General features: G+C 37.5%; 1 protein-coding gene across 1 annotated transcript in view; it reads left to right on the forward strand.

Annotated features, from left to right (window-relative positions):
- Positions 1-16,657, forward strand: part of TDRD3 (tudor domain containing 3) — a 407,068-nt gene that overhangs the window by 277,073 nt on the left and 113,338 nt on the right. Inside the window, exons 9-10 of the mRNA XM_073663947.1 lie at positions 7,866-8,022; positions 13,632-13,757. Coding sequence (XP_073520048.1) covers positions 7,866-8,022; positions 13,632-13,757 — 283 coding nt within the window. The remainder of the gene's footprint in view (positions 1-7,865; positions 8,023-13,631; positions 13,758-16,657) is intronic.

The following is a 16,657-nucleotide window of genomic DNA, read 5'->3' on the forward strand; positions in this document are numbered from 1 at the left end:
TTCAAAGATTGGTGCAAAAGGTGGAAAAAAACACCACGTCAAACATCCAAAGACCTGAAGGCCACCCTGGAACAGTCTGGGGTCATGGTTTCAACAAGTACCATAAGCTGCACACTAAACCAAGCAGAGCTTTATGAGCAAAGGCCAAGTAAGAAACCATTGCTAAAGAAAAGACATAAAAAGTAACAACTGATCTTTGCCAAAGAGTACCTTGACAAACCACAATCCTTCTGGGAAAATGTTTTGTGGACAGATGAAACAAAAATAGAGCTTTTTGGCAATGCAAAGCAACAGTTTGTTTATATACAGCACAATGAAGCTTATAAGGAAAAAAACACCTTACAACAGTTAAGCATGGTGGAGGATCCATAATGCTGTGCGGTTGCTTTGCTGCATCTGATACTAGAGGCCTTGACCGTATCACAGGAATCATGAAATCAGAGAATTATCAAGAGATTTTAGAACGAAATGTCTTACCCAGTGTAAGAAAACTTGGTTTGAGTCGAAGATATTGGTCCTCAAGCAAGACAATGACCCAAAGCACACATCCAAAAGTACACAGAAATAGTTGAAAAAGAAAAAATGGACTGTTTTTTTAAAATGGCCAGCAATGAGTCCTGACCTCAATCCCATTGAAAATCTTTGGATGGGCTGAAATCTGCCATTGGGAAAAAAGAACCCTGCAAACATTCAAGAGCTTGAAAAAACTGCAAAGGAAGAGTGGGAGAAAATTCCAGCTGAGAAGTGCAAGAAGCTTATAGATGGCTACAAGAAATGTTTGGAGGCTGTCAGCAATGCCAAAGGGTGTGCAACCAAGTATTAATTAGGGGTGCCTTTATTGCTTGCTACACATGCTGTTTATTCTGTTTCTTCTTTGAAATTGCAATATAGAAGTTGAAAAATAATGTTTTATTGTTGTATTACTTTGGACCACTAATGAATTAAAATATCACGAGGATATAACTTTAGTACATTTCCATTTATTTATGAAGATATTGTAATGAAAAAATTAAGGGGTGCCAATAATGGTGAGAAGCACTGTAGCTCTGCATTTGTCCGGTCTTCTTAGATTAGAAGATATAGCAGCTGATTAGTGGATAATGTAACCTCATACATTTTACTGAGTTGCTTGAAATATGGTTTGTCAGGGTATTCATTGCAGCTCCAGCCTCTACAGTGGGTTACACACAAGCCAACCCTTTGGACACCCCAAAGTCTTGTCTCTGGGGTGCTATGTTGGCGTCGCAACTCCAAGTTGCACCAAAATGTTGCGACTCTTCAAAGTTCTTATGCCACTTTGTGGGCTTAAAAGCTTTGCTGAGTCGGGGCCTAAAGGTACGGTCATACTGGTATATAGAACGGACGAGTGCCATCTAATGTTTTTTTGGATTGTGCTCGGCCCACTGTTACACTATGGGGCAGTGCGGAGCTGCGATTATTTTCTCATGCCGATTCAGCACAAGAGAACAATCGCAACGTGCTGCATGTGGCTCCAGTATTCAGATCACGTGCACCCATTCAAGTCTGTAGGTGTATGTGAACCATCGGAATGCACTGCAATGTCATCGGAGTGCAGTCTGAGGTACACACACAGAGACAATGGAGAAGATGAAGAAATTAAGTCTTCTCTGCACCTGTGCTGCGATGTTCTCATACGAGAAAATGGGATCACACTAAGATGACACTAGGATCCGAGTCTGACAGAGTTTCATTAGCATAATCGGGCCGATTCTCTTGCATGAGAGAATATACGTCAGTGTAAACGTGTCCTAGAGTGTAACTGTCATGTCAGGTGAACTTACTGTAGAATGTCTGTTTCTAAACATTTCCACTTTTGAATAATACCACTCACCGTTGATTGTGGAATATTCACAAAGTAAGAAATATTCGTAAATGACAAACTGGATGAGCTCATTACAATGACCCATTCTTTCACAAATGTTGGAAAGGCAGAGTACACAGCTAGGGGCTGGATTTTATACACCTGTGGTAATGAGACTGAATGAAAAGCCCAAATTCACTGATTTAGAGTTGTCCCAATACTTTTGTCCATGTAGTGTGTGTAGTAGTAGTATATGTAGTCGGAATTCCAATGGATATAGGATGTTTCAGCTGCGCTGCTAATGCAGAGTGATCTATGGGACAAAAAAGGTCTATGCATTAAGCTACATTCTTCGGCATTGAACCAGTGCCTTCTTCAGGCTTTCATAGCCTGACGAATGCACTTTTTCAGTGCCAGAATGTGTAGTTTTATACATCACAAAGGTTTAGTGCATAGTCCTTTGTCCCTTGGATCATTCTACACTAGCAGCACAGCTGGTACATCCTATATCCATTGGAATACCTACACAATATACGCACAGGCGCGGTGGATCCTTCTACCCGTGTAGCTGGATATGTCATTGCTTTCTATAAGTGTTGAGTGAGCGTGCAATTTATGAGCCTTTCTCTTTTTAACATCTCACAACGTTACTAACCTAATGAGCTCTTTTCTTTCCTATTACCATATACACTAGTAGTGTATGTAGTCATAGACAACTTCCCATGTCTCCTGAATACTATAGTGAGAAACATGAAAATGAGCATGTGCTTTTGTGCCATGGAACAAATGCACAATTGTGTATATTTTTTAACGTACAAAAACTATAAAGTCAAAATGTCCAATTAATAGATAAAATATATATACATTTTATTAAATATAATAAAAACATAGAATTGTCAAAAACTGAATTTCAAGTATAAGCCAATGTAAATAGGGAAAATATATGAAAAGCAAGGTTCTCCGTGAAGGCTCAGAAGAGGAGATACACACAGCAAAGGATGTGAGAAAATGAGCATATATGACAGGGCAGGGAATATATTCATTCAATATTCTCATTAAACAAGTTTAATATACAGTCATGACCGAAAATGTTGGTACCCTTGAAATTGTTCCAGAAAATGATGTATTTCTCCCAGAAAATTATTGAAATTACACATGTTTTGTTTTGTTTTGTTTTGTTTTGTGTATTAGAACAACGTAAAATAACAGAAATAAGGCAAATTGGCCATCATTTCACACAAAACCTCCAAAATGGGCTGGAGAAAATTGTTGGCTCCTTTCCAAAATTGTGGGTAACAGCTTTGTTTCAAGCATGTGATGCTTATTCAGACTCACTTGTGGCAAGTAACAGGTGTGGGAAATATGAAAATCACATCTGAAATCCGATAAAAAGGGGAGAAGTTGACTTAGTCTTTAAATTGTGTCTGTGTGTACCACACTAAGCATGGAGAACAGAAAGAGGAGAGGAGGACTGTCTTGGGAGTTGAGAACCAACATCTTTGAAAAATATCAATCTCAAGGTTACAAGTCCATCTCCAGAGATCTTGATTTTCCTTTGTACACGGTTTGCAACATAATCAAGAAGTTTGCAGCCCATGGCTCTGTCGCTAATATCGGATAGAATGATGCATAAAGTGAAGATTTTATTCTCAGCTGACACAAAGGTAAACAGATCAAATCCAATGTTTCTGCAAATTTTTGCCTTCATCAAGGTTATCTGTAGTGATGAAAGTCAGTGTACGGCAGATGAGGAATGAATCCGGGTAAGAGGAAGCTAATCTCCCTGGACTGTGGACGGCAAAGAAAAAATGATGAAAGGTTGCCACGCAGGATAGTTTGGATGGTATATAAGCAGCCTCAATCAGTTTCCAAAGAAATTCAAGCTGTCCTGCAGGCTCATGGTGCATTAGTGTCAGCGCAAATGATCTGTCGTCATTTGAATGAAGTGAAATGCTATGACAGGAGGACCCCACTGCTGACACAGACATAAAAAATCTATGCTGCAGTTTGCCAAAATTTACGTGAGTAAGCCAAAATCCTTCTGTGAAATCATCTTGTGGACAGATGAGACCAGATGGAGCTTTTTGGTAAAGCACATCATTCTACTGTTTTGCCGAAAACTGAATGAGGCCTACAAAGAAATATATACAGTCAAATATAGTGGAGGTTCAAAGATGTTTTGGGGTTGTTTTGCTGCTTTTGACACTGGGTGCCTTGGCTGTGTGCAAGGCATCATGAAATCTGTGTGCCCCTAGTAACCCGCTGTTTATCATGGTTACCAGCCTGCTCCTGCTTCAGCAAGCTGGTAACCAGGAGCAGGACATCGTGGAAAGATTATTTCCACGATGTCGCTGCTCCCCTGATCGCTGGTGAGCCTGCCTGTTTGACAGCTCACCAACGATCACATAGCGACGCAGCAACGATCCCTGACAGGTCGTATCGTTGTCGGGATCGCTGTAGCGTCGCTAAGTGCGACGGGGCCTTAAGGCTATGTTCACACGTTGTATTTATTTATTTTTTTTTATGCAAATCTTTACCTGCATTTTACAATACCAGCAAAGTCTATGAGATTTCAGAAATCTTATGCAGCTTATTTTTTGTCATCCGTATATTGTCAAACACCTTGTTTTTTGCCAAATGCAGCAGGTCATTTCTTTCAGCCTTTTTTCACCCACTGCGTAGTGCAAAAAAACACTGAAAAAATGCAGGTATCTGATTTTGCTTTGTTTTTGGTGCCAAAACCTGAGGAAGTTGAATCAGGTTATTATTTTTTTAGCACCAAATTTTATCAGCATGTACAATAGACAAATGTACCTGACAAAAACAGTGTAAAAATGCTGAAGAAACACAGCGAAAATCTCGGGAAAACCTGCTTTTTTGACACCGCTTTTTTACTGCCAAGAGAGCAGGTTTTGGTGCAGAAAAAAAACTTATCAAAAACGCAAATGTGAACATAGCCTAATTGTTAAAGTTAGCTTCGTAGCAGAACAAGACTTGGCTATTAATGTTTCTGCCAAATTCTCTGCTCTAGATTCCACCTATTTTAAAGCCATAAATAAAAACAGATCACTGGCTATAATGCGCCTTTTAGTCCCTATGCTTTTCTACACTCTGCTTCTAGACACCTCCATCATCTTTGCTAATAAAAAGGAGTTTTTGTTCCTCATAATGCCACATTTCCCAGGGTTCAGCTTATGTGTGTCCATCTTTGTTTCTTTTGTTTCTAGACTTTGTCAGTTTGTTGATATTTTTAGTTTTTTTCTTATATGGCCGTCTCTCAATCAATAGATAGTAAGTAGAGCAGTCTGATCTGTTTATGAAGTACCGTCCTTGTATTGTCTTTACTCATCATAGAATATTCTGTTGCTGAATGTTGTGAAATTTATATATTTTTAATAGTATTTTTTTAGCTGGTCATTACTGTATGTGTATGCGCAACTTATGTGCTGAACTAATTTCGCACATATACATTTGATTTTCTTTTTTTGATAAGTGTAAATGACATCCTCTAATTCTACATCTTGTTCTTAGATCTCTGTATTGTCATGTAACTGTTTTTGCACAGTGAAATTTATTTTGCATTTTCACTCTAACAATGGATAGTAAAACATAGATGTATTTTTCTAGAAGTATAAAGTTCGGAAGGAGAAATGAGAACATCTAGCATTTTTCCTCATTATTGGGGTCAACTTTTTGATTACAAGAGGTTCTCACAGAGCAATTCATTTCAATTCATCTCCATTTTTTCTTTGAGCTCATTCTTAAAAATGCAGCTAGTTGGATGTTTTTCAAAGTGGCTTGTGATTCATTTCAGTGATTCTCTATCTTTTGTATATTCCATAAATAGGAAATTGGCTGGTGTCTGATTGCTAGGATCTCCACCTGGCAGTATAATATTAGAGCAATGGAACTCAATAAAAGCTTTTTCCTTTCGCCCAAGCACAATTCTTTTGGCTTCCTGATGAAGTGTCTATATTACAGCTTAAAGTGGTGGTCCCATTTGGAAAATTTAAGACCTATCAATGCCATGCATTTTAAGTAAATACAGGTCCTAAATTGAAACCCTCATCAGTTTAGAAAGCAGGGCTAAGTCAGGAATGGAAAGGTGGTCGTACATGTGCAACTTTCTATATTTTTCTCTGTAGAAGCTCTGAAAATGCTGAACAAGCTGGGACTTAAAGGGGTATTCCCATCTCCAAGATCATGTCCCAATATGTAGTAGGTATAATATTAACAATATTGGCAAATACCTATAATTAGTAATGTAGTATAGTTTTTCTGATTCGCTTTGTCTCTTTCCTGTGCAGGCATTGCAGGACCTTAGATATCCATGGTTATGACCACTAGCATCTAGCCAACTAACTGTCTCTATATCCGTGTTCGTAACCATGGATTCCTAAGGTCCTGCAATGCCTGCACATGAGGAAAGAGCCATAGCGAATCAGAAAAACTATACTACATTTCTAATTGGAGGTATTTGCTAATATTATTATTATTACTCCTACTACATATTGGGGTAGGATCTTGGAGATGGGAATACCCCTTTAAATCTGTCAGACATCTATCGAAAATCCTAGCACACTGCTATAAATGTCCCAGATGGGAACAGCCCCTTAAGTTAAGTGGCACAGTCACTTTCTCCTTGATTATAGGATCCAAATATTACAAAGTGGTGGTATATTGTTGCATGTAGTTCCTTCTTTGCTAAAGTGGTTATCTGGGCATAGCTATATAATGACCCTTCAACACTATAGGTTATTGATGGCAGATTGGTGTAGGTTCGACTGCTGACGCCGACAACAATCGATGATTTTTACTCCAGCGGCAGCTGGATGTAAACACTTTAAAGGGGGCTGTTGAGCACTTACTATTTAAAAGAACAGAAGCTCTGCTGCAGTAATCGGCAACAGCCACCACACTATAAATTGTTCATCATTCAAAGTATTTTCATCTATCTAGTTACGGCGCAAAAATCAGCTAATCGTTTGGGTCGCCAGCTGTAAGGACCCCACTAATCTGCTATTTTGTTTATTGGTCATTAAATACCTATGCCTGGACAACTACTGTAATGCAGAATGCTAATGAATCTTCGAGGAAATGCACGAGCCCTTTATAACAAATAGATACCTGCACAGGACAGTTCAGTTTTTCAGGTCAGTGAAGTTCTTAGACGCTAGATGTCTAATGAGAAGGTTTTGTGACGTGTGCCATAGACCTGTCATACAAATTATTTTTCAGACAACCCCTTTAAATAATAAGCTATCTTTATAAGCTGCACAGTAATAATGATGTGATGTGTGCTAGCTTATATGGCAATTATTTTGTTACAGTAAGTGAAACATAACCATATTGATTAGTACCTCAGGAGCGACACATTATTTTTGAGAACTGTGGCTGAATTGTAAGCGCCATGACAATGGTGATAATGGTTCGATTGGACATGCTAACAAAGCACCATGTCTTGCTTAGCCTGTATATTTCTGGCATAGATTTTCTATTCTAATTATCTACTTTTTTTTTTTGTTTGTTTTTAGCCATTTGATCCCAGTAGCTTTTTACGATGGGAGATATGATTTGTCACTCAGTAATATAATTGCATTTGAAAATTGCTCTAGTCCTAACCAACTAAATAGTGCGAGAAAAAAACTCAGCGCTGAAGACTGAAAGATCAATATAACATCTCCTCTTTAATGTGCAAATTGTTAGAGCGACAGTAAATCTTTCTATCTTTCTTTAAGCCCTGCACTGTGTTTTTTTTATGTCATTTCATGTTTTTAATAAAAAGACTACATTTTTCTGCAGATGTTCCACGTACGTTATTTGAATACTCCTTTTGCTGTTTCTTTCAAAGCCTTTCTATTTTATCAGAGAATCATCATATTAAATAAACTATCTTGTTTTGGGGGATTTTGTGTTTTGATTCTTTGGATTGCTTTATTTAAATGCTTTGGGAAATCACCAGGGTAATGCAGGTTTACATTATTGAAGAAAATGTTTCCTAGCTTGTTCTTGATGTTCCTCATGAATTTTCATTTTAATAAAGGTTGATGAAAAGGCCCTGAGACACATCACAGAGATGGGCTTCAGCAAAGAAGCAGCCAGGCAGGCACTCATGGACTTCAGCAACAACTTGGAGGCAGCTCTAAATTTCCTCCTTGCTGGCAGCAAACCAAAGCCTGTCCAAGGGCCCCCACCCCGAGGTATATATCATGTATCCGAATGAATGGCTGATGTCTAGAAGTTGGAGCTTTATCTGTTCATGTATCTTGGTCTCTAGCTTTCAGTTATATTGTCATTGCTTTTCCTCAACTAACACAATGCGCATTCTAACATAAATTACATGGCTTTTTTATTCATTTGTAGTCATATTTGAAGACTAGAGTCATCATTTATAAGTTGCAAGTAAAATATAAAAATATTTTATTAAATACATATTAAAATAAAATACATATAAGACAAGGTCACTTGAAATTAAAAGGGGACTCACAAATATCAATAAATATGGAGTATGTATAAAGAGTAAATCTTATGCTCAAAACGAAGGAGAGGACCTTGATTGAAAGGTGTATGGTACGGTGTGGTTTATTGCACCTGCACTAGATACTCCATTTTTACTCAATACACTGTGGATATATGTACATTTTTTACCCATGTCATGACCTAATCTGACTATTGTGCACCGGGACTTACAGTTGTGCTCAAAAGTTTATATACCCCGGCAGAATTTTTCCTTTCTTTGCCTTGTTTCAGAGAATATGAATGAGAACAAAAAACCTTTTTCTCCACTCATGGTTATTGGTTGGGTGAAGCCATTTATTGTCAAACTACTGTGTTTTCTCTATTTAAATCTTAATGGCAACCAAAAACATCCAAATGACCCTGATCAAAAGTTCACCTACCCTAGTTCTTAATACCGTATATTGCCCCCTCTAACATCAATGACAGCTTGAAGTCTTTTGTAGTAGTTGTGGATGAGGTTCTTTATTTTCTCAGATGGTAAAGCTGCTCATTCTTCTTGACCAAAAAAAGCCTCCAGTTCCTGTAAATTACTGGGCTGTCTAGCATGAACTGCGCGCTTGAGATCTCCCCAGAGTGGCTCAATGATATTGCGGTCAGGAGACTGAGATGGCCACTCCAGAACCTTCACTTTGTTCTGCTGTAGCCAATGACTGGTCGACTTGGCCTTGTGTTTTGGATCGTTCTCATGTTGGAATGTCCAAGTACGTCCCATGCGCAGCTTCCGGGCTGATGAGTGCAAATTTGCCTCCAAATTTTTTTCGTCTACCTGACCGTGGTTTTTACAGAGCCCCTGAATTTCCATACGTTGACAATTGTTTTGCTTTCCCCATGACTCACAATCCAGAAACGTCAGTGGCTGGATGACAGATGCAAGAGTCTGTCTGGGTCCCAGAAACTCACTCAGCTTTTATACGTACACACTGATTACAAGCAAACAGGTCACAGGTGAGGATGTTAGCTTTAGTAGCCATTCAAACCCATTTGTGTCAAATTCTGTGCATGTTATCAGGCCAAAATCACCAGGGTATGTGAACTTTTGATCAGGGTTATTTGGATGTTTTTGATTGTCATTAAGATTTAAAAAGAGAAAACATAGAAGTTTGACAATAAATGGCTTCACCCAACCAATAGCCATGAGTGGAGAAAAAGTTTTTTATGTTATCATTCAAATTTTCTGAAATAAGTCCAAGAAAGGAAAAATTCTGCAGGGGTATGTAAACTTTTGAGCACAACTGTAACCTTAACATTAACTGTCCCATTCACCTTTCAGTCATGGTTCTCTCCTTTGTCTTGAGAATAAAATGTAGTATTTATTCATACTCTATTTTATTGGGGTTTGTCAGTCCCATTTTAATTTCAAGACACCTTGTCTTATATATATATTTTATTTTAATATGTATTTATTAAAGTGTATTTATATTTTCTGAGGTTTTTGCCTTTTTCTTTGTTTTGTATGTGATATTGTTGAGGCGAATCTCTAGTGACTTTACTCACTCATGTAGTGACCCCTTATGTCCCACTTGTTGGTTTTCACTAAGCAGACCAGTAATTGACAAATCACTGGAATCAGGGTCTCTGCTCCTACATTATGCTGTTCTCAAATAGGGTAACAAAAACCTGTTTACATATTCACCTTAAGCCTATTTAGTTGCAGAAATTAGTCCAGCAAAAGCAAAAAAAACTTTTGAGGAGAAAAATTTTAGAAAAATTCTTCCCATGTCCAAATACAGCAATCAGAACAAGTGACGAGACTATGACCCATCTCTAGTAATTTAGTAATAATTACATTACAATAAAGACCTTTAAGCGCCCTTTTGAACTCTTTTAGCAAATTCTCAATGCCAACAGAGGATTTGATGTTATTATTGCTCTTACAGTAAAGAATCCCCAGTCCTGTTGGTGAGAAACCTTCTTTCTTGTTGGCATGGAATGTACTCTTTTGTTAGAGCAGTGACTGAACTGCTGCCGCACCCATGACTGAAATGGGAACTCTGGGCTATGTGTAGGTGCCGGGCAGCATTATAACTCTATTAACCTGCAGATTAACCCCATATCTGCAGGTTAGTAACCTTTTTTTCTGGTGACAGCTTCCCTTTAAGTGCTTCTGAGCAGGATAATAATCAAAAGACAAAAATATTTACTTGAGAAAAATTAAAATTGTGTTTGACTGTGTAATCTGGACCTCCCAAAACTGTAATGATGCTATGATGAATCTGGAGTCCACATACTCTCCTTACAGAGCACACGTAGGATGCTTTGCCTTTCCATGCTTTCCCATTGTTTTCTCTGCAGTAATAGACACATTCATCTACTGGCTGGACCAACACAATACATTAGTTTTTAAATTGTAAAACACGCTGTAATAACTGTGTAGGAAAAATTGTGATATGCAGGCGTTCCATATAGCAGAAGCCTAAAGCTGAACGTTACCAAATACTTTAGTTATTTAGAATAACTGCCAACCTCTGTAAGAAAAGTCAGAGTTAAATAAAACACTTTTTTTTTACTTTGGCAGCTGAAATTATAAAGCTTTAGAGTACATTTTACGTTTCCAGCTTACTTGCATTATCCTTGATATGACTGTGAAGAAGGAATAAACACTTGAACGGGTATTTTTTTTTTCCTTGTTAATCAATTGTAATACTGGATTTGTTATTATCTTTATATAGTTGCAGGATATTCCAAAGAGCTGTAAAATATTTTTTGGGTTTGAAGGTAAAATTTCAGTATGAAATCTGAAGAGTACATTTCTACTGTTTTTAAAGGGAGACTGACACCCCAGAAAGCTAATTAAACCACATCTACATGTATGCTGGGGACTGCAGTCCATAGATTTTAGTGGTTTACTTTGCTGAAAAAAAAATATTTCCCAGAGGAGCATTGTGGCTTTAAAAGTCTCCTCACCACAACATGCTTAACATGTCACTCTCCACAAGGAGAAATGTTACCCCTTAGATACGGTCTGACCCCTCTCACCCAGCCAAACCAGAAAGCACACTTTGCACTGATGAGGGGTAGTACCCCAAAACTCAGTGTCTGCAAATTGAGTTTCTGGTTCTGTCTTATATCCTAAGTCATGTGATAAGGCTCGTTAAAGAGTCGATATTGACTTTTAGATTGCTACTTCCTGTAGGTGGCACTAGAGTTCTAGTCTCTTGTAAAGTCTCCTCACTTGACATGCTTAACATGTCACTCTCCACAAAGAGAAATATTACCCCTTGAATACCTGTAAAAAAAAATTCCTATGCAAATGAGAGGGCTTTGGTGTGGTCCAAGACTCGGTTCATCATTACGCCCCTTCAGTTTGCAAACTTAACAAGCACTTTGTTATATCTTAATTGCCAGCGCTTTGCTATATCTTAATTGCCAGCTCTTTGCTTAACTCGATCAGCGGCACTGCATGGACATTGCAGCCATGCTAACAAAGTTCCAGTGCCAACTCTCAACACTGGCTTCAGTCTGCAGATTGTACGCAGCAGCCAGCGATGGGAGCCCGCAATGACACTATGTTAGCTCTGGTCCATATTGAGCTGCTGATTGAGTTCTGTCAATCATGACATGGTGAGGAGAAATTTGTGGATAATCTGCACTGCTGGTATACCAATATAATAGATCCAACCAGGCAGGAGGTAGTAGCGTTTTTTCTTTATTCAGTAGACTCATTTCAAAGTACTACAGACTTCATCAGGACAAAAATACGAAACACATCGACTGAATCAAGAGAAACCGCTAATACCTCCTATCTGGACTTGGACTTATTGGTATGCCAGCAGCACAGACTATCCACAAATGTCTCCTCATCTGTGATTACCCAGTCTGAGGGGCGTAATGGTGCACCAAAATCCCGTCAGTTACATAAGAATTTTTTTTTCTGCCGACTAAATGACTAAAATCTTGATTAGAGGTATGATGTTTATATATCCCTTTAACCTTAGAAGTTGGCAGTATATACAGCTGACATCCCACTGCAACTGCTGGGATCGGAGAGAAATCACACCCCAGGAGTCTGACTCCCTAGATGCAGCCACAGCTTCTTGGTAATTAAATATTGGGATCGGAGCTCCCTCTGTCACCCCATCAGTAATGCCGAGACACGATTTTAGGGTGCTTATTTCTTTCTATAACAGTTGATGATTTAATAAAAGCTTTTAGGCCTGCCATGGCTTCATACCTATTAATCCTTGCCAACTACAGTCGCATTGCAACTTTTTATATTAGGAATCAAACTATGATAGAAGAAAAAACATTCAATTAATGTCCAAAATAATGCCAATATAGAATATTGTTTTACTCTGTATATGTGTAAAAATAATTGTATTTTTATAGTTCTGCAGCTGTGATTATGACCTTTACTATATAAATATGGCACACAGACAGGCACAAATAACATACAATCCTTAGGTGCTACACGCTCTCATAGCAAAACCGCATACACTGAGAAAGGACCAAGAACTATATGTACAATAGCAGTGCAACTAGTAGATAGCATCAATCCCTTCACCACCTTGGGTTTTTGCGTTTTCGTTTTTTGCTCCTCTTCTTCCCAGAGCCATAACTTTTGTATTTTTTCGGTCAATATGGCCATGTGAGGGCTTGTTTTTTGTGGGACGAGTTGTACTTTTGAACGACACCATGGTTTTACCATATTGTGTACTGGAAAATGGGAAAAAAATTCCAAGTGCGGAGAAATTGCAAAAAAAGTACAATACCACAATAGTTTTTTTTTTTTTTTTACTATGTTCACTAAAGGCTAAAACTGACCTGCCATTATGATTCTCCAGGTCATCATGAGTTCGTAGATACCAAATATGCGAAGGTACTTTTCTATTTAGGTGGTGAAAAAAAAATCCAAAGTTTGTAGAAAAAAATAAAAATAAAATAAAGGTGCCATTTTCCGAGACTCTTAGTGTCTCCATTTTTTGGGATCTAGGGCTGGGTGAGGGCTTATTTTTTGCGTGTCGAGCTGACCTTTTATTGATACCATTTTGCTGTAGATACAATGTTTGTATTGCCCGTTATTGCAGTGTTGTGGCAACCAAAAAATCGCCACGCCGTTTACCGATCAAAATTAATTCTTTTTTTTCATATTGATAGATCGGGAGATTCTGAACGTGGCAATACCAAATATGTGTGTTTTTTGATTTTTTTGTTTTTTAATTGTTTTATTTTAAATGGGGCGAAAGGAGGTGATATTGAATGTTTATAATTTTTTAGGTAATGATCCTGAAAGAAAATCAAAATACAGCTGAACACTGTGAGATATTTAATATATCCTTTGTGTTACGGGCAGGTAAAGGAAAAGGTCGCGGAAGAACACGTGCAGAGGCGGACGATGAGCTATCAAATGCTAGACCTTCTGCTCCTAGTACACTGTTTGACTTTCTTGAGTCCAAAATGGGAACTTTTTCACTAGAAGGTATGATGCACATTTATTTTACATTTTATACATAGGTTATTTTTGGTTCAGCTTTTTTAGACTTCTGATCTTATATTTGTAACACTAAATATTTAAAGCTGTTAATGTATTTTTACGACCATTAAAAAAAATTGTTCACACCTGATTTAAGCCGACTGCTTGGACAAATACAATACTTTGAATCTCTTCCTCAAGTTACCATGTGGCTTGCATTAAATAATTCTGTTTTACTCGATGCAGGAGAGATATTGAATATTTGATGATTTATTAAAAATCTAAGTTTCGTGAATCGAATATGGATGATTCTCAGTCTGGAGAATCTCAGTGACGGACATTTTTTTTTTTTTTTTTTTTAAGATTCACTTTTCCATCATAAGGTTTAAAATTAATTCTACAAGAAATACATTTTAATAATTTGCTCTAACTGGTAAAATCTAATTTGTGAATGTAGCTTTTGCACACATTAAATTACCCTACCTGAGATTTCAGGGGACAGGAATGACCCTTTTTCTGTATAACCTGTACTCTGCATTTTTCACCATATTTCCCATCTGCATGTGCCTTCTGTAATTTTCAGTTCTCCCTGAGCTAGTGGGAGGAGACTAGCTGCTATGATGTCTCCCTTACAAAATACACAGAGACATGCAGCATGGAGCAATGTGTTTGTGAGTCCAGCTGTGTGGTGAGATAAACACTTACTAGAAAGCAGCTGCACAGTCTGTGTTTCTTTCTCTTTCCTTCTTTTGTCATTTCATTGTCTCCATAGAATTCAGCAGTAATTTGATCCCTTAGTGAGCTGTCAGTCTGTCTTGTGGTGAGCGAGATTAATTTTAGCTGTTTTTCTGTATAATGATGGAGGAAATAGTGCGTAACTAGAAAAATAATCTGTCACATATTAAATAGACTTATTACCATACATAGCTTCTTGTATTTTCTTGTACTTTGGTGAAAAGACAATGATCATTTAAATAAATTCTGGAATGACCAACGTCAGAAGAGGTCATGAGGTTTCTTTCCCTTTTTAAATATGTTTTAACTACGTCTACAATAAAAGATTGGATTTTATTGGGACGGTTGTGCTGAGAGTTACCTTCCTTTCAGGTCTTCCACGTTAAGATATAGTTTTCCTTTAAGATCTTATTTTTATCTAGTCGTACATCTTTATTACATACAAGCAGAGGATGTGGACTCTCTGTACAGTTGTTTGTTTCCTATGACTTCTGAAGTTAATTGCAGTGCTATATATTCCCTGAGAGTACAGATAATATAGTGCGTGTAAACAAAGTGCACCATCATGAAGGTCAGTACATTTTGTTCTGTAGGTAACTTTGATTGCTCCTGCTGAGAAACTTTACCAATAAAGTGTTGTGATAGAAGATATAGAATTAACTAATTAGTTCTATGTATTTCCAGCTGGTAGGGTCCTTGTTTCTATTCTTCTTTTTTAGTAACACTCAGCATGCATCCTAATTAAGCAAATTGCTGTTTGATTTAGACTTGATACATTTCTCTTTAGAAGACCATTATATTTATAATGCTATAAGTTGGATTATTTAGAACATTGGTGAACTCTGTAAAAGTATAAAATTAAAGAGCTCAGTGAGTGATCTCCTACATCTGTCACTCCTAAAGATTAGCTTATAAAGTTGTCCATTTTACGAATTAACAAAACACAAATCTAGCAAATCTTTCCTTTACTTCCATCTAAGAACTTTACTACATACACAATAATGTTCTATATCAGACATGTAATAAATCCTTGTGTATTTTGCATTGCAGCCTGGTTTATAAAAGATACAACTGCTTCTAAAGTGTTATTCTTCTTGGAGAATTCATAGCTGCTTGTAAAAAGGTTCATTTGAGTCTCTTATTACATTTCACACATACAGACAGCCCACCATGCTAAGAAGATGATTGTGATAGGATTTACTTTTGTTGTTGCAGTGAACCATCTTACAGTTCTTTTTACATAACTACGTCCAACATGAAGTAAAATAACCGCGCTGATCTCTCCTGACTTCTCACGCTCCTCACTTAGCCTTCCCCCTAGCAGCTTTGCTTCCTAGTTCAGAAGCAGGAAGTCTCACACAGCTGTCAAAATAATGAGACAGTAAAGAGCCTGACTTCAGTCTACTCCAGTCTTCCTTCCCAAAAGGGCCACAGCTATTATCACTAAATTTAACAGGATTTTTTTTCTAGTTAATTATATGTGAGAGAAGTTTCATTTTAGTCTCTTTTTATTTCCAGGAAATGTTTAATCTTCTTTAATCATTTGTTTATAATGCAGAACTATTGGCACTCTTTAACTATTTCCTACTGAGGAATGAATAAAATAGCCTGGAAATAGTTTCACATTTTACAGTGCTACACAATCTGCTTCCCCCTACTCGTACTGAGTAATTTCATATTAGTTCGCATGTCGTATCTATACAATTGGAGGGTCCAGGCAGTTATGAGCTTGTCTCATAGAGAATTACCCAGTGCTAGTGATGAACAGAGGTGATTCTATCCCTAAACTGGTGCGTGATCATGGTGGGGAGATAAAAGGAGGAATGAAAGCTTTAAAGATTAAGCAGTTTTACAGTAATCTGTGTGTTTTGGATTTATGATTTATATCTGAGGAGTTGAGATTTTCGAGACTCTTTAGGATGTTGTTAATCTCACTTTATTAAATCTAAATGGAAATGCTGCCATATTTTCATTTTATTTTTTGAGAAAGAAAAGTTCTCCCAATAGTTGTGGGAGGAAAGTAAAGTCATGCTGACTACAGCGGTGACAGAAATGAGTTGGCAAATAGTTTTTCTTCAAGCACATTATTAGTGCCTGAATATACACCATGTCCAGAGAATATAATTACCGCTGCTAACGGTCAAATTCCAGCATCTAGTTTAGCTAAATGT

The sequence above is a fragment of the Phyllobates terribilis genome, unplaced genomic scaffold (genome assembly GCF_046119375.1).
Source record: "Phyllobates terribilis strain yellow unplaced genomic scaffold, ASM4611937v1 Scaffold_2__4_contigs__length_985480577, whole genome shotgun sequence".
In the NCBI taxonomy this organism is placed as follows: domain Eukaryota; kingdom Metazoa; phylum Chordata; class Amphibia; order Anura; family Dendrobatidae; genus Phyllobates; species Phyllobates terribilis.